Here is a 21,973-nt window from a genome sequence, read left to right as displayed (position 1 = left end):
GCTCCCCTCCTCCGCGGCCCACCCGGGAGCGGACTACATTTCCCAGAAGCCCCGCGGGGCGGTGCAGCCGGCCCGGCTCGCCCCGCCCCCCTTGCCCTCCCCCTTCGCCTGGCATGACGGGCTCTGTAGTCCCCGCTCCCTCCCCGCTCCCTTCCCCACTGCTAGGCCTCCCGGCGGAGAAGACTACCGTTCCCGTGAGCCCTTGCGGCGCGGCGCCTGCGCCGTCGGCGTGGAAGTGCGAGAGGCCGTTGCGTTGCGGGCAACGGCCAAGGCAGCGAAGAGGCAGTAAGCGGCGGCGCCGGTGGCTTCCGCGTTTGCCGGGGGTCGGCAGGAGGGGGTGGGGGCGAGGAGCGGCGGCGGGAGGGCGCTCGGTGGATGGGCGGTTGGCGGACGGCACCGGCGGCGGCATCTGTCAAGCGCCGGCGATTCGCCGGGGCGCGGGGGATGAGCCTGTGAGGGCGGAGGAGCGCGGGTGGGGGTGAAGCCCGGCCAGAGCGGAGCGATGTCCCAGCCTCAGCAGCAGCAACAGCCGCCGCCGCCGCCGCCGCCGTCTCCTCAGCAGCAGCCGCAGCCGCCGCCTCCGGCCGCCTCCAAGAAGCGGGACCGGCGCATCTTCTCCGGCACCTGCCCCGACCCCAAATGCCAGGCGCGGCTCTTCTTCCCGGCCCACGGGCCGCAGAGCAGCGGCAGCATCGAGTGCACGGACTGCGGGCAGCGCCACGAGCAGCGGCAGCTGCTGGCGGTGGAGGAGGTGACGGACCCCGACCTGGTGCTGCACAACCTGCTGCGGAACGCGCTGCTGGGCGTCAGCGGCGCCGGCCCGCCCCGCAGGAACACCGAGCTCGTCAAAGTCATGGGCCTCTCCAACTACCACTGCAAGCTCCTGGCCCCCATCCTGGCCCGCTACGGTATGGATAAGCAAACTGGCAAGGCTAAGCTCCTCACGGAGATGAACCAGGGAGACATCTTTGACTGCTCCCTCTTGGGCGACCGCGCCTTCCTCATCGAGCCAGAACATGTCGAAACCATCGGTTACGGAAAGGACCGCTCCGGCAGCCTCATCTACCTGCATGACACCCTGGAAGACATCAAGAAGGCCAACAACGGCCAGGAGTGCCTCATTCCTGTCCACGTGGATGGAGACGGCCACTGCCTCGTCCACGCAGTCTCGCGGGCGCTCGTTGGCAGGGAGCTGTTCTGGCACGCTCTGCGAGAGAATCTAAAGAAGCATTTTGAGGAGAATCTGAGTCACTACAAGGCGCTTTTCCATGACTTTATCGATGCGGCAGAGTGGGAGGACATTATTAATGAGTGTGACCCTTTGTTTGTGCCTCCGGAAGGCGTGCCGATGGGCCTTAGGAATATTCACATCTTTGGTTTGGCCAACGTTCTTCACCGCCCTATCATCCTTTTAGACTCCTTGAGTGGAATGCGAAGCTCTGGGGATTATTCGGCAACATTCCTCCCTGGTCTGGTACCTCTAGAAAAATGCATGGGAAAAGATGGCATGTTGAACAAACCCATCTGCATTGCATGGAGTAGCTCAGGACGTAACCATTATATTCCTCTAGTTGGAATAAAAGGTGCTGCTTTACCTAAACTGCCTAGGAAGCTCCTTCCTAAAGCGTGGGGAGTCCCTCAAGAACTCATCATAAAGTACATCAAGTTAGAGGAGGACGGTGGTTGTGTTATTGGAGGAGACAGAAGTTTGCAAGATAAGTACTTGATGAGGCTTGTTGCTGCAATGGAGGAGGTTTTCATGAGTAAACATGGTATCCATCCCAGTCTGGTAGCTGATGTACATCAGTATTTCTACAGAAGGACTGGGGTAATAGGAATCCAGCCTGAAGAAGTCACTGCAGCTGCCAAAAAGGCAGTGATGGACAACCGCCTTCACAGGTGCCTCATCTGCGGAGCCCTTTCAGAGCATCACGTTCCTCCAGAGTGGTTGGCTCCCGGGGGGAAACTTTACAACCTGGCAAAAAGTACCCACGGGCAACTAAGGCCTGACAAGAATTACAGTTTCCCCCTCAACAGTTTGGTGTGTTCTTACAACCCTGCAAAGGATGTGCTGGTTCCAGACTACGGCCTGAGCAGTTTGACCGCTTGTAGCTGGTGTCATGGTAACTTGGTGCGTCGTGTCAGAGAAGATGGATCCGTTTCTTATTTGGATGGAGACAGAACTAATACTAGGTCTGCAGGTGGCAAATGTGGCTGTGGATTCAAGCACTACTGGGAAGGTAAAGAATACGATAATCTCCCTGAAGCTTTTCCTATTACTCTAGAATGGAGTGGAAGAGTGGTGAGAGAGACAGTCTACTGGTTTCAGTATGAAAGTGACACATCTCTGAACAGCAATGTGTATGATGTCGCCATGAAACTTGTTACCAAGCACTTCCCTGGTGAATTTGGTAGCGAGATTCTTGTTCAGAAAGTTGTCAACACAATATTGCATCAAACTGCCAAAAAGAACCCTGATGATTATACCCCTGTAAATATTGATGGTGCTCACGCCCAAAGAGCTGATGATGTACAGCAGGGACAAGAGTTAGAGTCGCAACTTCCAACCAAAATTATTTTGACTGGGCAGAAGACAAAAACTTTGCACAAGGAGGAGTTGAATATGAGCAAGGCTGAAAGAACTATTCAGCAGAACATTGCAGACCAGGCTTCTGTAATGCAAAAGCGGAAAAGTGAAAAACTGAAACAAGAGCATAAAGGGCAACCTCGGACTGCTTCTCCTGGGGCTGTTCGTGAGGGGCCATCATCTGCACCAGCTACACCAACAAAAACCCCCTATTCTCCAACATCTACAAAAGAAAAGAAAATCCGGATAACCACAAACGATGGGAGGCAGTCAATGCTTACCCTAAAGTGCACTACCACCTTCTTGGAACTACAGGAAAGCATAGCAAGAGAATTCAATATTCCTCCATATTTGCAATGTATTCGCTATGGCTTTCCTCCTAAAGAACTTCTGCCTCCCAAAGAAGGCATGGAAAATGAGCCTGTTCCTTTGCAGCATGGTGACAGGATTGCCATAGAAATCCTGAAAGGTAAGGAGGAAGGCAGGCAGGCTGCTTCAGCACACTCGTCCCATGCTGTGAAGCACGAAGATGTTGGCGTCACCAGTAAAATCTCATCGAAGGAACTGCAAGACCAAGTCGATAAGGAGATGTATTCTCTCTGCCTTCTAGCAACACTAATGGGTAAGGCTGACTTCAAGTTATCCTTTAGAATTGTTAAAGTAGAAGATAACGTTTTACAAGCTGTATCTACATACAAATGTATTTTTTTCTTTTCTGTTACCACAGAGGTTAGTTCCTTTATTCCTCTATTTCATGTGCTGTCAGTGACTTGTTGAGTGTTGTGACTTTACAAAATGTGTTTACAAGGTTCTTGTTTTTTCTTTACTATAAACTCCTCTTTTAAAAGTTGAAGTTGCATTTCCTCTACTCTTTAATTTGTTTTTTCCTGTCTCTGGTTAGGCATTCACCTCCAGTGTATGTGTGTGAGGTACATGCTCTCTTTTTCCTACATCTCCCTCGGGTTTCAGGAAATATATTCACAGCAGAGGTGAGAAGGGGACACTGAGTGTGCCTGTCTGTTCATTGAAGTTTGAGGACCAAGTTCTTATCTCTGTAACAGGGTAAAATCCTGGCACTTCTCCCCATACAGAGTTGTGTTGGTTTAAGCAAATCCAGCACAACATTGCCTCCTTAGCTATTCTGCTAATTTTAAGTGAAGATATGGCCATGTTAAGGAGCTGTAAAAGTTACTATTTCAGAATGTAAACACAGGAGAAACTGGAAAAATCTGAACACATTTGAATTCCAAAGGTGGGCATATGCTTGCAAAGCTGTGCTTCTAAATTGTCAGTCATGTAAATCTGACTGTTAATAATTCAAGAAGAAAGGACTTTTCTCAGGTGCCTGTGGTTTTCTTATTTGGACTGAGGAAACTTGGACCTTTATGTACTTTGTTCCTCAGGTTTCAGAGTTCTTGCTGCTTACTGGCAGGAAGTGGAAGGGTAATTGTCATACATTTAGCTCGGTGAATCAGCTGAATGATGGTATTTACAGTTTGGTGGTGGTTTTTTTTTGTTTGTTTGGGGTGTTTTTTTTTGAGCCTTCCTTTTTACTGAAGGGATTTGGTGTGGGTAGAGCACGTGGTCTTACAGAAACGAAACAATTACGTAATCACAGAGTGCTATGTCAGAAGTTCATCAAGCAGAACTTTGATTCTTTTCCCAGCTTGATTGTTTACTCCCCTGTTTCTCCCCAGACAGCACGCCGAGTCACCAGCCACCTCCTTACACCTCCTTACACCACAGATCCAAAGTGCAGGGAAAGGTTCAGTTTAAAGGCTGTTTTCATTTTCAGCTGAAGCTTAAAAGAATGCTGTCCTGTTTTCAGGAAATACTGCTGAAAGTGTAGTTATTGGCTTACTTTTCAGAGTTTTTTTGATCTCTGCTACTCCAGCATTAAGATGTGACATTTTTTTGCAGGTACTTATCCATAAACTGTGATCTGAGCAAGAAGGAATTTTTATCATTGACTCTTACTGCTTTTCAATCATGCTTTCAAAGCAGAGGTTGGAATAGAATTTACCTCACCTTTCCCTGACTGCATCCATTTTTTTGCATTAGTAATGAGAAGGGTGGTAAATAATAAACCATCCAGTTATAACAACATATATAACTATAAACTTAAGCAGCTACTTGAATAAGTTGCTATTTTTGTATCATAGCTTTTCTCATCAGAGCTTCATTTTCCTTTAAAAATTCTTGTGTAAAAAAAATCTAGCTTTGACTATTTACAATTGTGATTTTCTCAATGAGGAAACAAACTCTGAGTAACTTCCTAAGTCCTTGAGCTTTCTTATGGGTGTTGGGGCTGCAGTTCCTCAAGGTGGTATATTCAGCCTCTGTGGGACAAGAAGCCTCAGTGTTTCTGAATGACGTGTCTGTGCTGCTAAAAAACAGTGCTCCAGAGTTCTAAGAGTCAGCTTATCCTGCGTGCTCTTGCTGTGACTTGTTCTGCTAAAAACATTCATCCACTGCTGTTAGATTTGAATGTGCAGAGGGGAGATGCTGTTGGAATAGCTTGCTGGGCCAACTGCAGTTTTCTTTTTTCTTCCCCAGTGTCCATAGTAAAAATGTGACTTCAAACATCTGTAACTATTCATTCTGGATGCTTAAAAGATTTTCTTTTATACAGGGTCTCCTGTAGGCTAACTTTGAAGCTTCTTTCATATTTCAGTTACTGAAATTTTTCTGCTCTCAGTTAGTTATTAAAATTTTAGACCATGGTCTTTAATTTCCTTGTATATAATTTAAAAATAAGCCCTGGGAAATTAGATACTGTACTTTCTGGACCACTTAGCATATTATGCATGATTTTTTGTAAAGCTTTTTCCTCATTTTTTGTTTAGCTCAAAATACAGAAATCTATAGGGAAATGACTAAAGGAATTTTAATTTTACATTAACATAGTTAAAACATATTTTAAAACAGATTTAGTTACAGTCATGCAGAAGCACTCTGGACACGTGCAAGGCAAGTATGAATCTATTTGGATGGGTTTGTTTTGCATTGATGGATTTGTCAGCACACAAGAGATCAAAATAGCTAGGTTTAAATGAAATGTATTAATTGATACTGGGTTTTGCTTGGAATGAAACAGATTGTAATCCAGCTGTAGTTCCCTGTAATCTATGTTTATCAACTGAGCTTTTGATTTCTCTTGCATTGCTGTTTTTCCTCTCTGCTGTATGGAGTGGTGGTCTTGGGCTTCCAGTGGCATAGATTAGCCCTCACCTGCTCTTTTTCTGCAGTGTATAAGGCATGCTTGTGGATAGGATAATCTTCACTTGTCATACCTTATTGTTGTGGTGCTGAGGTCTGGTCTGAGGGAGCATGTGCTGGAGTGAGGGAGTTTTTAATCTAACTGAATGACCACCCAAATTAACTTTATCACCGATCAACATCTTACTGCCATGGTAAACAAACCCAAAACAAACAGTAAAACCCAACTAGCAACAAAAATATGCAAACCTCATATGTAACGTAGTTGAATTACACACACTAGTTGCTCTGATCTGGGAAAGTGCAGTTGTAATTGTGGATTTTTTTGGTGTTCCAGCCTGAGATCTCTTTATCAAAACAGCATCCTTAATTTGTGTTTCTTTCAGTGGCTGATGCTTTTGTTTTGTGAGCTCTGCTTGCAATACTTTTCTGCATGTAGTCCTTGTTAGTGTTGCATGAAAGGCTATCAAAACAGTGATGCTTCTCTTGTGCAAGGCTTGAAAAATCATGTCCAGAGCAAATAGGGAGTCCTTCCTTGGAGAATGCCTGTGAGGTGTAAAACAGGACTTCTAAAAACCTGGTACTTGTCTTGTGGAAGGGAAAGGAGCCCTTCAGATAAGAATGGATTGCTAGATGCATCAGTACAGGAGACCTCAGTCTGGAATCAGTCACCATGTGGCTGCTGGCTGTGCCCTCCCCAGGCTTTGCTTGACTGGTGACTCTATTCTGTTACTTATCAGTGTAGTGGTTATTTTGATTCCTGTTGTAGTAAAACCATCACGAAAACTTGGAAAAATGAAGAGCCATAGCAGGGTTGCTCTGGAGCCACTGTGTGTAGGGATGTATATTTCAAAATGTAAATGAGAACAAGGATGCAAGGTAGTAGGGACCCCTTTTGATATAGCAGAAACATGAGAGAGTGTTATTGTAGTGATTGTTCTCCCATGCAGCTGTTTGAAGAGGGAAAGCTGTGGCAATAATGGGGACAAAAAGAGAATGTTTATTTTTAAAGTTTGGGTTTTGTTTTTTTTAAAATTTTCTTTATTTTATTTTAGTGGAGTAAGAGCTGGAGAGGAGCTTCAAATTTATTAGCAAGTCAGTAGACAGAATTTGTCAGGGTAAAGTCAAAAGAGAAGACCTCCTTCATCAGTAGATTGTGAAAAGTAAAAGAGCAGTTGGTTTGTTACCTTGGGATGGCCTCATCTGTGAGCTTGATGTGCAGACGAATGGAGTGAACAAGAACATTTTAAGTGCATCGGTTTGTGCTATCTTTAAAATGTATAAAGACAAAACATCATAAAGATACAGTGTATCTTTTGGGGGGAAGTGGGGACTTGAAGAACACTTGAAGTGGAAAGGGCAGCAACAGAATCCTTTTTGGGGTGGGGACAGAATAGCAGGGGACAGTAGGGATTCCTGAGCCTGCTGGGGAAGGGAAAGAGTCAGAGGGTGGCTTGAAGGGTTTCAAAGCATAATGTAGCACATAATGCCACTGTCATGAGGGTGAAACATTTTCTGAGATGGGTGGGATAGGAGAGGAGCTGCAGTTACCTTGTGGAATATGAAGTAAATAAATGCAGGGAGGGATTTAGATGTGCCCTATATCCAGTATGTGAAAGCAATAAAAAATAACTTTTTACTTGTATTTTTCCTCTTAACAGCAAGCAGACAAATACTGGTGGGTAATACTTTATAGCCTCACACATTCCAACTGTCTCTGTTCCAAGAAGTAACTGGATTCAGTTAACTTTATTGATGACTTACATTCTTTGATTTTAGTAGAAAGTTGAGATGTGATTATTGAGTTTTTGATGCCTACATAAGGATGCAGTTTTTGTTTAAAGCTTCTCAGTATGTTCCCTGGTGTCTGATATAAAGAGGGAAAAGCAATTTTTTTCTGAAAATATATATGCACAGTCATTATTTCTGCATCAGGAAAATGGAATTTATCAGCACAAGCTTTTTGCTTGTACTATGTACAAGTTCATAACATCACTTCTCTGAAGTAAGGGGTTAGCAAACTGAGGAAAAGTGTAAAGGTAAAAATGCAGATCTGAACTGTTTCAGCAAGGGCTGTAACCTGTTTTTGCTGTTCTTTATATTCCTTTCCTTACATAGCTGAGGTTGGTTGTTTTTGTTTTTTTTTTTCCCCTCCCTGTGGCATTTAAACTTGTCATATTTCAATGCCATTTTTGGCATCTTTGAAAAATGCCAGTAACACAGGACTGCTGAGGCCTCACCTCTGCTATTTTGTTTCTAGCTCTGAAGAAAGGCAAGGTACAGACACAGCTTCTACGCAGCTGCCTGTGTGGACATTTGTATCTCAGCCACAGCATAAAGCCTGCTGTATGGCAGCTGTGAGGTGTAGATCTGTTTCTTGAGAAGGGTAGGGGTATAGAGTTGAGGCTTTAATATGCAAAGGTATGTGCTTGAATTTTGGAAGTGTGTTAGTAATTCCCTCAGTTTATGGTGAAAGCATGTGTGGGAGGGGAATGGAGACTCATGTACAGGGCCCGGCAAAGAGCCAGGAGCTGCATCTTGGACCAAGTGAAATTTTGTACTAGAAAATGTAAGATATTTGGCTGCAGACAGTGCTATGTTTTCCTGAAGGTTTCTCAATGGCCTGGGATCCTGTTCTGTAGATTTGCAATAAAACCTCAAATTCTTAGATACATAGAAGAGCCTGAGAATTTAGGTTTTAATTGAAGGAGTTTTCAGCCATTGTCTATTATGTTAAAATATGACTGTTTTATTTTAATTATTATGTTTGATTTTTACAGGTGAAGATGTTTGGTCTTATGCAAAGGGGCTTCCTCAATTGTTTCAGCAGGGTGGTGTGTTCTACAGCATAATGAAGAAAACCACAGGTATTTTTGTTTTATTTCATCCCTTCCTTCCTGTTTTCAAATTTTAAAATTTTTAATTTGGTATTTAGTCACTTGTAAGCAGGAATATATTTTCACTTATTACCATGGTACATTTTCATGATATTGTAGAACTCCTTATGGTCCCTCAGAGAGCCTAGGACTAGTTCATTCAACTTACATCTGATCTCAGAAATCTTCCCTGCAATCATACATCTCCATTTAAACTTCCCAAACTCTACAAAACCACAGTATATTATACATGGGTACTGCATGTTTTAAATTTAAATGGTTGGTTAAATTTGTCTTTCATATTTCTAAGATTGTTAATCAAAAGCAAAGCTGTCCATCCCTTCTTGCATTGTTAAATTTCACATCTTGGACTGTGTGCAGAATAACCAAGCAAGTAGTTTGAGTATGTTTGATTTTTAGACAAGCGCTACCTACGAAGAATAACATCTGTTTCTTTAGAAGAGAAAGTGCTATTCAGTTATTCATCTAAAGTAGTGATTCCTGTGCTGCTTTTTTACCGTTTGATTTCTTCTGAGACAGTTTTATCAACCTTAAATTAATCTTGATTGTTTCTGGAAACAGCTATTTTGCCATGTAATTTCTGTTGTTTGCATTTACTAAAATATACTGTATACTCAATGTCTCACAGAATTATCAGCCTGTGTAATAGAATTAGAATGAAAGTGTCTTACAGCAGATCTATTTCCATTTAGTTTTCTTTCTTTAGCTATGCTTGTGCAGTAAAGACTGGTGTATTGTTTGTAGCAAGTGACTTAGCTCAAACAGTGCCTGATGGAAAGGACATTTTAGACTGATTAATGACTAGCCAGAGGTGAGAACCTGAAAGGACTCCAAGGGATTTTAACCCAGTTGGTTATTAACTCACAGAAAATGCCTGACTTAAAAGTAATTTTTGCCAACTGACAATCTAAGAACTAAGACTGTGGGAGATGATACTCTGAACATTATTGCATTTTTTTGTGTGCAGGTATTTTACAGTTCTTTTGTAGGAAGATTCACTATTTCAGCATAAATACATGATTTTAACACTTTATGAACACTTTATTAAATTTAAAATTAAACAATTAGAGTGTATGGCAATCTGGTTTTTTTCACTTAAAGAAGGTCCTTACCTATTTGTAATATTGTAGTTAGTGTAATAATGCAACTATTATGCTGAACATTTAGAACAAGGCTTTCTATCAAGTGTAGGTACTGCTAATCAATTGAAATTTGATTTAGTAGATCTTGCTTAAAATCATATTTTGAGATTGCAGGACTGCAATTTCAGAGGCAGTTTTGGTCTATCATACAAGTTGTTGTAGTCCTCTCTTGCAAGTGAAGGTTGAGCTGATAAATTATGTTGTTAAAATATGTTCTTCAAGCTAAGTTAGAGGCAGAGATGTTTGGGGGTAAATTTTGTTCTGTGTTTTGTCTATTTGGTTTGGTTCCCATGGATATATAAAGAAAAGAGTTATGTGTCTGAAGTTCTTGAAATCAAATCTCATCTGTAGCTTCTCTGCAACTGTAAGAGTATGAATCAGAAGCTGTGGAGGATGAGTGCGATCGTTCAGTTGGATCTGCAGTATAAAAATAGTTTAATAACATTTCAAATTATCTGAGTGACCTTTCTTATTGATAGTCATAATACTTGTTTTGACTGCGTTGTATCTGATCACAGAAATAGGACTTGCTTCTTGCCTTTGTCCCCGTTCTGATGTTTTTCTTCAAAAATTGCAAGAGAACATGAGGAAAAATCCTACTAATTTACCTATTCCTGTCCCTTTTAAAAAACTATTTTGGTTTTTTATTATTATTATTGTAGCTCACTAAAGTGAAACCTTACTGCTTTTACCACAACTTTTATGGGATCAAGTTGAAAGACTTACTTTGTGTTTTATGATGTTAAACTGCAAAGCTGAATATTGCCCGTTTTTGACATGGAGCAGCCTCAGAAATTTGTCTTTTGAACTCTCTGTTCTACAAGATTGGTCACATTCTAAGCGGGACAATTAAACAAGCAGCAGATCAAAAATGTTATGCCTCATATTTGGTTTGTAAAGGTTAATAGTTATAATCTCCAGGACAACTAAACATAGCAAGCTTGAAACATTTGTGTTTATCTAGCAACGCTTCCCCTTTGAGAAGACTAAGAGCAAATTTGAAATTCCTTGGACTTAGCAGCAGTTGTACACCCTGAAATCCTACTACAATTCTAACTAGTATGGAAGTGGTCTTAAATAGAACTTCTCCAGATAGATAGTGATTGGAAGTTTGTTCTTTGACAGTTTTCTGGGTTGATTTCGTTGGTTGGTTTGGGGACAGGGGTGGTAGTGATGAGATTTGGCTTGCTTTGTACTACTGCAAACATATACTATTTCTTTAACTTCTGTTGTATTATGACTGCAAGTCCTAGCAAGGTGGTTATTTTTTTCTAGTAATGCTACAGTCTCCTCTCTTCTTTAGAATCACCTTAGGGGCAGCAGCATTTTAGGGGTATACAGTGGTTGCTATCATATGGCATACAAGCCTAAATTGTTTTTCTCCCCCAGCACTAAGTTTCATCGTGTTTGTTTTGACACAGCTGGTGCAATAGGCTTAATAACAATAACCACTACGTATTCAGAGCACACCTTAAAATACTGTTAGCACTTTGAGTAATTTTTTCTATCTTTGTAGGTTTGGCTGATGGCAAGCACTGTACGTTTCCACATCTGCCTGGTAAAAACTTCGTGTACAATGCAGCAGAAGACAGATTAGAGCTGTGTGTGGATGCTGCTGGGCACTTCCCTATCGGTCCCGATGTTGAGGAGCTGGTGAAAGAAGCCTTAAGTCAAGTGCGAGCAGAAGCTACTTCAAGAAGCAGGGAAGCGAGTCCTTCCCATGGAATGCTGAAGCTGGGTAGTGGTGGAGTAGTCAAAAAGAAATCCGAACAGCTGCATAACATAACTGCATTTCAAGGAAAGGGCCATTCCCTAGGAACTGCCTCTAGTAGCCAACCACATGATCAAAGAGCCAGGGAAACACCACTTTTAAGAAAGCATAGCACAGAAACGGACTTCAGTCCTTCTGCTAAAATTGAGCCTTCTGTATTCACAGCTGCTTCTGGTAACAGTGAGCTTATCCGAATCGCTCCTGGAGTTGTGACAATGAGAGACAGCAGGCAGCTTGACCCTGCTTTGATTGAGGCACAGAGAAAAAAGTTGCAGGAAATGGTCTCTTCTATTCAGGCTTCAATGGACAGACATTTGCGGGATCAGAATACAGAGCAGTCAGCATCAGTTGATCCATCTCAAAGAAAAGTAGAGGCAGTGAGCAGTTCCACTGCTAAAACTGGGAGTTTTCAGGCTGGCTCACCCGAACCGTTTTCTGCTCCAGGTGTTCCTGAACACTTGAATACCGAGTCAACTGATGGTAACGTGGTGCATCCTGTGGGAACAGCATTCCCTGCAAGGTCTAAAGCACAAAAGGGAAATTCTGTTGAGGAGCTTGAGGAGATGGATAGTCAAGATGCAGGAATCACTAATGCAACTGAGCCAATGGATCACTCTTGATAGGTTAAAGCTAATAAGGGTAGAAGAAATTACTGTTAAATTGTAATGTTTATTGGCTGGGCCACACAAAGTGATTAGTTATTAAATCTTGTATGTATGTCAAAGACTATATCACCTTATTCAGTGCATGATAAGCAAGTGTGTGATTGGCAATAGCTTTCAATATTACCATACTGCTGCCCAGGCTGGCTCTGCTACCTGTAAATTTGTTGTTAGGAAATTCACTGAGATGAGTATCTGCTGTAAATGTGGGTTTTTGAAAATTCTTTGTAATTTAATTCCTTAGAAGTCTTAAAATCCAAGGTCATGCAGGGTTCTTACCATGCTAGTTTAAGGTTATGGTAATACTAGAACAGGCAAAACTAGAAACATGAAAAAGTTAATCCTGTCCCAGGTGCTTAATTCATCTCAAAAATACACTATAAATGTGAATTACACATAAATTTCAGAAAGTAACTGAAACTAAATATCTGCTAAAATTGAAAAGGCAGCATATACAGTACTTCAATTACACTGTGCTGGCACTTCCTCTGATTTATAAGCTTTTTCATTCATACAGCTGTATATGCTTGTCAGAAATCTTGAAATAAGTGTAACTTTAGTAAGCTGTCTTAATTTCTGCATATTGTCAGTTCGGGCAAGTTAGAAAAAAGGCTACTTAGTGTGTAATGAAGATAAAGTGAATGTGGTGTGGTTATGCATGGCTGTCTGAGCCAACACAACCATTTTGGTGCTGTTAGTGAGTGATAGCATGTTTTTATTTCTTACCAAATACTGAGCCACTCAGATGTTGTGCAACTTTTAGTACAACCACAGGAGAGAAGGTGGTGGCAATTGCAAGAAACAACAAATGTTCAATGGCAAATCCATTTCTCTAAAAGACTTTGATTACTAGCATTGGCCAGTAATGGTAAAAATGAAATAACAGCACTCCTCTTCAGATCAAATTAACAATTTATTGGAAGGAAACGACTCTCTAGCATACATTATCCTAAAGTGTTCACTGATAATTGACCTCACTGGTTGCTCTATGGGAACAAGGAATACATGTTGTTTCAGCTTCTATAGACTGCCCACCTCTATTAGCCTCAGTTTGTGATGCAGGTTTCCCTGCATCAGTGATAATAATATGCACTTAGGTAGTGTGTTCATCAGACCTGCAGTGCTAGTTTTTAAGCAGCAGCCATTGTGCTTGCTCCCTAAGGATGGAATGTGTATCTGATACTGCACTTTGCTTCCTATCTTCATAGTCATATTTAAGTGCACTACTGTTTCTTCCTCTAATGGTGAAATAACAAGGAATGGATGAAAAATGTTAATACAGCTTCAAAGGAATTAAGAGCATTTAGATACTGAAGTCTGTGTTCGTGCACATGTGGGTTTTTACCAGTTCACAAATGTTGTTTGTATTGTATATGTTTGTATTCAGAAGTCTCCTCACTTTTTACATTTCTAATCACTTAAACCATTCTAAGCATTAGCATGGCAAAATGCCCCATGAGGGAGGATTTATTTTTGTATGCAAAACTTAACTGAAGCAAGTCACATAAAGAAAAGCCCCTGTTTTGTCAAAGTAAATTAAAATGCCTCTGTTGGTTAACTTTTTATGTAGAGGGAATAAGTATTTCATGATTTAGTACACCACTTGTAGGTAAAAAAATAAGCATTGCCTTTTCACAAACAAATGATAAATTTTAAGGTCTCAAACTGCTAACCTGTAAGTTAGCAATTTGGAATCTTGGAATGGATGAAGTAATTGGTCTCACCAGAACTGACCTTGCTGATGCACTGATTAACTGGCAGGGCTTATTCAATGAGAAACAGGATGTACATGCAGCAGCTGGAAGCCTGCCATGACTTCTGAAAACATTTTGTCTCCTATGAATCAGTCTAGCTGTCTGAAGGCTACTTCTGTAGAGAAAATATTGAGTAGGGGCTGGTGCTTTGTCACAAAGTTTAGAAAAGTATAGCAGTGGCATATTCCTGGGAAAGAGTTTTAAGTAAGGAGAGGCTGAGGAGGAGGAGCCTCCTGGATCTCCTGCATTTTAGACAAGGTAACTATCACTTGAATATTCTTAACCTTTTCTTTAGAAAAAGAAGTCTTCCTTGGCTGAAAAAGGCATGGGCAGTGTACATGAGAGAATTTTAAGTTTGAAATAAATTGAACTATTTATTGTGCATCATCTTTATTTCAAGGGATAGATACTTACTTCTTTTATGCCTTTCTGGTAAGACTATGGAAGTTTGTGTGCCTTTTACTGTTTAAAGAAGAAGGCTTGGTTTAATTTTGACACACTTCCCATTTCAGCAGTAATTTGACATTTTCCTTCTTACCTAAACAGAAATGGACAGAGAAAATAGCTCTGTTTGACTCACCCTTAGTGTCATCTCAGATCCACTCTGTCACGTAGCTCAGAACTCTCCAGTTTCTAAAACAGGATGGTCTTAGAAAAGAATAGTAAATTGGTGTCAAAATTACAAGATCTGCTGATGTGAATTCCTCTGGTGTAAAGCAGAGTTGTACATACCTCTTTGCAGTGTTCTTATTTCACATAGCTTTCTCATGCATTTAAATACCAGTGTTTTTGAGAAAGGTGGCTTTTGACACTCTTAAGTAAAGCTAAACTTCATCTACGTGCTGATGAGATGTGTAACTGTACAGGAGAAGTGGAATAAAGAACACTGAAGTGTAAGTTTGAACAGATGTTTCATTTGGTTTCTAGCAGTGGGTGCAGATGTAAGCTGAGACAAAACTGTGTGTCTGTCTTAGGAGCACCCACATGCTACTTGGATTTCCTTGTAAGAGTCAGGAAAATGGTGGCTGGGTACAAGGGCAGGGAAGATGTTGACTCATTGTGGATGCGAAGCCCTGTCAATAGGACTTCTCAAATGATGTGAAGTGTCCCTTTCTGGAAAAAAAAAGCAACCCAACTTTTTGCCTGTGGACAGGGACTGTAATTCAAAATTATTTTTGAGTACCTTCCTCGATTATTTTCTTGGGACAGCCTTCTTGTACCCAGTGTCTCGTGGCAAAGATTTAAACTGTTTGAAAATCCTCAACTTTACTATAGCTTAGTATGTATGGGCTAAATGAAAGATTACTGCAAATACAGACCCAGTACAAAAAAGCCCCAAATAAACCAACAAAAAACCAACTAGATAGCTGATGACCATCTAGGAAACCTTAGGAGAACAGATCAGCTTTCCAGGCAAATACAAGATTTTTTTTCTACTTTAAGTGGCTGGCTGCTTAGTAAGGTCGGTTGACTTTTTTGCTACTGCTGTTTCTCTGTGAATTGTTTGCATTTCAGTGAGGTAAAAGAACTAGCTTTTCTAATGAAACCATATAAATGTATTTGTGATGCTTTTCACTGTTACAGTCACAAAACAGGAACGTATATTGTTGATTTTGTGAATCCCATGTAGTTCACTAGTTTTCTGATTCAAAATGCAAGCTAGACATTGGCTCCCACAGAACGCTCCAGCAGCGTCACAGAGGCACAGTGCCATAAGGCTGTAAGTTAACAACCCTGTACAGCAGGCATGCTTTCAATACCAAAATGTGTCATTTCCAATCTCTTAAAAAGCAGAATCTATTGTCACTGTCACAAGGTTAGCAGAGTCACTTGCTACTTTTTCAATGCGCTGAAAATGCCAGGTAATAAAACTCATCGTACGCTTTACAGCTGGGAGAGCCATGCTCCGTTTGAAAAGTATGAAAAATTTATGAGTTAAGAAAATGCCACCGTTATCTCCACATTTGTTTGGCTCCCGTTTTGAAGTAGCAGAATCTCCATGCTTTTGTAAAATAATAATAATACGAAGTTGATCCTTCTGTTACAGAAAGAAAAACTGCAACCAACCAGTAAGTGGTTCCATTGTTTTGCTTGTGGGTATCAGTTTAGCATCTTAAAACTGAAGAAGTTGCTTAAAGTCTATAGAATGGAGGATTCCCTCTGAGCCCTTATGCTGCGGTTGAGCAATAAAAGGTTGAAATGAGAGTGGTATTTTCAGAATTATTTTATGTTTAATGAGGATTGTTGCCAAGAAATGAAAGAGTGCACTTTTCAGAGGGAATGCTATTTAAAATTTATAAATAAGAATTAAAATAGTGTATATATTTAGAGAACAAATCTTTTTAAACAGTAAGTGCTTTACATGTTGAAAGAAAAATAAATTAGCATAGAAACGATACCATCTTCACAGCACTGGCTGTTATTCAGCACAGTTTGGTTTGTTTTATTTGTGATTGCTGTACTAATTATATTTGATTTTTTTTATTTGTAATGTAACAATAGTGTATTATAACAGTATATAGTGTACTATACTACACTTCACTGTACAGTATTTGGAATTTTCTTTGATTGCTATATTAAAACTGTAAGTTAAAACATCTGCTTTGGCTTTATAAGGTGCAACTTTTATCTAGCCTTCCACACATTAGCCTGTTTAACACTGATTTGGCTACAAAATGAATGATTTGTAGTTATATGTAAACTCTGCATTCTATGTATAAATTCAGTTACACTTGCATACATGAATACACAAGTACAGAACTTGAAAAACTGGTATGAATCTTAGAAAAGTAAACTCTGATGTCACCCATTTTGCTTTAGTTTTGTTTGTGTTTAAAAGAAACTGTTTTTGACAGAGAAACTCTTTATGGAAAACCTTCTTTGACCTCATACTTGTTCTGAATATTTCATTAAACATATGGGACTTTTGACTTTGAGAGATTAAAACAGATTTTTATGTATTTGGAACTAAAATCTGAGATTTTTTTTTTTTTTTCTCAAGTTGTCACCAAGAAGAAGGTGTAGAAAAAAATTGACCAAGTCATACATGATATTTAAGATATCTTGCAATCTGTGGTTGAAAACATTGGTCAAAATGTATTTCAAAGCAAAATTTTAACACATGCATGTAATATGCAAGTATGCATAGGATAATTTGAAAGAACTAGGCTGTTGGAAATTTGGCAGTATTCAAAGATGAACATAATGACAACTACTTAAATTATCTCTGTGCTTTTTGCACCAGCTACACGTGGTACTTCGTTTCAAACGTTGGCTGCACTCGTTACTTTGGAGCCTAAAAGGAACTTATAAAACCCATCAGCAAAACTCAGTGGTACTTCTTCCTGTACTTATTGAAAGGCTTTAATTTAAAATGTGCTAGCAGTAAATAATTCTTTTAAAAGATATGTTCAAATATGTGGGGTTGATTTGAATGGCATGTCATAAAATGAAGAACTGAAAATTATCCTTGAGAAAATTTATATTTTAAAGGCTTAAATGCTTAATACTAAGCTAGAAATTTACTCATCTTTATTAATGCAGTGTTTTTAAGCTGAGCCCAAACACATAGTACCTTCTTTTCTCCTATTAATTGCACAGCCTTAATATGCAATCTTTTAATTTTAGATTGGAGTTGTTTGGTTTGGGGTATTTTTTTGTGGTCTTTTGTCTTAGTTCTTTTTTTTCTTAGGTATTTCCATGGAAAATACATTCTAACATCCCTGCAAAACCCCTTCTTCCTGCCACAGCAAGACTCCTCACAACATAATTTTTTCACTAGAATCAGGGGGAGAGTGAGCCATGGGTGTTCATCAGCATGTGTAGGGAGTGGTGAAAGGTGCTTTTGGTATTCTGAAGAGTCAAACACATACCTTCACTGCCAAAGGTAGTAGAAACTGTGTTTCTTTGCTTGATGTGAAATTTATTTTATTGAGGCTTTGAGATACATTGATTACTGATTTGTGATGTTTTCAGTATTTACATCTTAAGAACAGTAGTAATGTTTGGATCCATAGTAGACTTGATGGCCAAGCTGACATTACAGAAACCTGGTTGGCAAAACTGATTTAAAATTCTGATTTGAATTACTTAAATTGATGTGCACTGGGAGATTCTGAAAGTATTAATATCTGCATTTGGCTTCAGTGTAAGCATGATCTCTGTTGCAGTAGCTTGCAGACACTTGAAGAAGCTTTAGAAAGTACAAATATTCTCTGTTCTGTATTGATTTTGTTATTAGGAGACAGCTGCACAGACTTGTGTTTGGACTTCATCCACCTTTGTTCTTTTAAATGAGCACGTAATTTTGTTTTCTGCTGGAAATAATAATTCTAGTGGCTTGTCTTGCTGGTAGCAAATCTAATTTCGTTTCTAAAGTGATTTTGTAGATCTGGACTGGGTCTGTGCTGTTTGGAAACTTATATTCAGTAAGTAAAAAATTAAAAGAAAGATGGCAGGTGGAAGGAAGTTACCAGAAATTAGAAGAAGACTTAGAAGGTTCTGTGGTTTCTATTAACCATTAGTCTGAGGAGCCTGGCTTTATGAAATGCACAGTCATTTCTTGTAAGCCTCTAAGTTGTGATTCAAGCAGCTTCTTTAAGGATATGAATACTTGATTTTATTGGCTATTTGCCAACACAGTATTTGAGATTGTCTTTCAAATGAAGTGGTATTTTTTTCCTCTTCCATTGATTCAAGGCTGTTTCACTTTTAACCCCTAAAAAGTAATGTTTGCCTCATAAATTAACACCCATGCCATTGAAACCATAGGTGAAGTGGTTGCCAACCAGAAATTTGCCTCTTCAAAAGAATTCTACCAGTGGACCTGCCACTATACTTGTATAAGCAGGTAAGGTGAGGCTTAGGACTTGGTTTCTAAGTGACAAGAGTCCATCAGAGCCCTGCACTGACACTTCCTCACAGTGTAAGCTCAGCGTGACCTCAGTTTCTTCTCAAGCCAATGACAGCTGAAGAGTGCCAGAAACAGGGTATAGAGCAGCTCAACAGATCTGAAATACAATCTCATCCCTGAGAACTACAATTGTTTTATAGTAACTAATCTGTTCTTTGAATATATGCCTGAGTGGAACCTGGTGTAGGCCCCTGCAGGGCTATATCCCTGGAGCTGCTTTATTGATCTTCTGACCTTGGGAACTGTGATTGTTTTTGTTTTCCATCCAAGGTTTGATGCAAAGGCTACCTCAGAATTCATTGAGCTGTACAGCCTCCTTGAGAAGCTGACAGAGGCTGCTTTGGGAATGTGCAGGAGGATGTTTTTTGTGCAGTTACCACAGAGGTGATACTAGTATAGCTAGCAGAAATTCTAAGCCCATCTAGATATGCCCAATTATTTTGATATTTGTGTGATTTGGAAGCCTTTAAGCCTAACATTTCCACCCTCCCTACTCTAGCATGAATAATGTAGGCCTGCCAATAAAATCACAAAGTACAAATTCTCTGTGTTGTGGTTAAAAGAACATGGGACAACTGAGACAGGCAGAGCCATTAGCACTTCCCCCCCCTCTCTGAAAGGTTCTTTGGTAAGAACCAAAGTGTGCAGAACTTGTTAACTCTTCTAGGTGAAGTGGTTGCCTCTGTAAGACTTAGCATCTCAGGAAGATTTTCAACAACAACAAAAAAAGCCCAGATATGACTCAAGGCACACAGCAGGTTGAAATTGTTCTGAAACTGTAGCTTCACAGAACTACAACATGACTCAAGTGTGAATGACAAGCTGCTATCTCAGGAGTGAGACACAGTGCAGGTGCAGATAATAATGTGCTGTCCATACAGAGAACTATTTAATTTAAGAGAGTATCTAGTGAGTACCCTCATGCTCTTTAATCGCCACTTTTTCCAAACATGAGGAGGAAGCTCAAGCCCCACAGGGCTGATATGACAAGATCACCTTAGGCACAGATTGAGTGGTATGGTGACAGTGCATCTAGACCCAGTCAAGCAGCTGAATGGCTTTGTGTGATCTTGATTTTCAATATTTGGTGTTTCTGCTAGTGTCTAGTGTACAGCTCTGAAGATTATAGTCATTAGAGGAAATGGTTGATAAGGCATTGAAGACTACTAGAAATAAAGTATTTGGTAAAAAACCTGTAAGATCACCAACACTGAACTTGGTCTTTATTTTAGCTATCAGCAGGTGTTTCTTTTACCTTATAGATCTTAATTCTATGAGACTGGTAGCAATTGCTTTTGAGTTGGGAAACTGCTGAGGAAATAAGTAACTTGTTTTCCACAATTTAAAAAACTAACACCTGAGTTTACTTCGTAGGAATAAATAATAGGGCAAATTACAAGATTTGTCACTGTGTCTTCAGGGGTACTTCACCTATCTAATAATCTGGATCAGTGTGAGTGTCCTGTCTTTAGAAGTGCAATGCCTGCTGCTGTGAACATCTGGGGAGTTCTGCAAGAACCAAGAAAGATCCAAATGCCAGTAGGTGGTTCTAGTGATGTTTGGTTTTGATTTGTCTTGAGATCCAACCAAGCAGTCCTAAAGTGATGGGAAAGTGGCAAAGTGCCTGCTGGAAATATGTCCACTCTGACTTGAGGTTCATGAGCTTGGAGTGATGGTGACATCCGCCTAGTGCTGCCATCCTGTACATGCAGCAGTGTCTTTGTACCTGGTCATGTTCTCCAGATCCGGGCTGGAATCCAGTCTCCTTTGCCACAGGAGAGTCCTGAGAAGGACAAGCAAAGGCAGGAAGCAGCTCTTGCATAATGGGACTCGATATTTCAGGCTACTGAGTGTCCTGCCTGAAATATGTTGAGGCTGAGTCTCGTGGATTGTGGGCCATGATGGCCTAGATGGGACGGGACAGCCCCTGAAAATGGTGGCATGCAGGGGAGAGGGTCCATATCCTTCTACAGAGACAGAATGCCAGCTTAAGCCTTCTTTCTTAGGGATGCTTTTAAATGAACATTTTGAAAAACTAAATTGTTGTAGGGTCTCTGAAGAGAGAAATGGCTACACCTCTGGCTTGGGTTTGTGAAACTACTAGAGGCTGAGAAGTGATAGAGAGAGGGATGCATCTCCATCCTTTTTTTGTCAGGAAGAAGCACAGGAAACTCGGAATAGTAGACCCTGTCACACTGGGCAGTAAAATATACAAGATTAAAAAATCAAAACCAAAGCAAAAGCAAGGTATCTCCTTGCTAATGTTGTCCAAGGAGAATGTTTACTGGTGGATGTAGTAATGAAATGCATTTTTAGGTTTTGGGGGTTTTTTTGTTTGGTTTGTTTTGTTTTTTTTTTTTTTGTTTTTGTTGTTTTGGTTTTGTTTTGTTTTGATTTTCTTTTTCAACAAGGACTGTCTACTTATTAATTTAGCAGTTTGACTCAGCTAATGAGTACAGGATTTATTTTCTACAAATCAGGAACACATGTATTACCACTGGAATATACAAAAAGATACTGATTTAAAACTACAATATTTTTATTTCAGGCTCCTTTCACTTTGAAATAAATATAAATGAATTCTAAAAGATGGCATTTCATACCAGACAGGGCTGACAACACAAATCCTGTCTCGGGGTGTTTTTTATTCCACGTACTTTTTGATTACAACTTGTGAACAGTCTTTTTTCCCAGAGATTCCTGTCAGAGCTTTGATGCGTTGCCATCCCTGGATACTGGAAGTGAATTCCCGGTGAATGCAGGTTGGTGCAGAACACCTGTTAGCGGGTAGCAGGCACAGTCTACTCCTTAACAGACAAATAAAAACCCCAGTGATTTTTTTTTTTTTTTTTCTGTGGAAGAAACAGCGATAAGCCTTCACCCTTGTGATAGCAAACTTGTAACGCGAGTAAACTGGGGTTTTGTGCGCTTTTTCCCCCCTTTCTCTCCTTCTCCCCCCTCTCCTCCTCCTCGCCCGCCCGCGCAGAGGGCGCTGCCCGCCGGGTTTTCCCGCGCAGGCCGGGGGCGCG

General features: G+C 40.5%; 1 protein-coding gene across 1 annotated transcript; it reads left to right on the top strand.

The window, feature by feature from the left end:
* The first annotated feature begins 262 nt into the window (after positions 1-262).
* Positions 263-16,992, top strand: VCPIP1 (valosin containing protein interacting protein 1). The gene is made up of 3 exons (XM_071737665.1): positions 263-3,209; positions 8,587-8,673; positions 11,362-16,992. The coding sequence occupies exons 1-3, from the start codon at positions 503-505 to the stop codon at positions 12,234-12,236; spliced, it is 3,669 nt and encodes a 1,222-aa protein (XP_071593766.1). The 5' UTR covers positions 263-502; the 3' UTR covers positions 12,237-16,992.
* Positions 16,993-21,973: the final 4,981 nt, after the last annotated feature.

The sequence above is a fragment of the Heliangelus exortis genome, chromosome 2 (genome assembly GCF_036169615.1).
Source record: "Heliangelus exortis chromosome 2, bHelExo1.hap1, whole genome shotgun sequence".
Classification (NCBI taxonomy): Eukaryota; Metazoa; Chordata; class Aves; order Apodiformes; family Trochilidae; genus Heliangelus; species Heliangelus exortis.
This window is presented reverse-complemented; position numbering and strand designations above follow the sequence as displayed.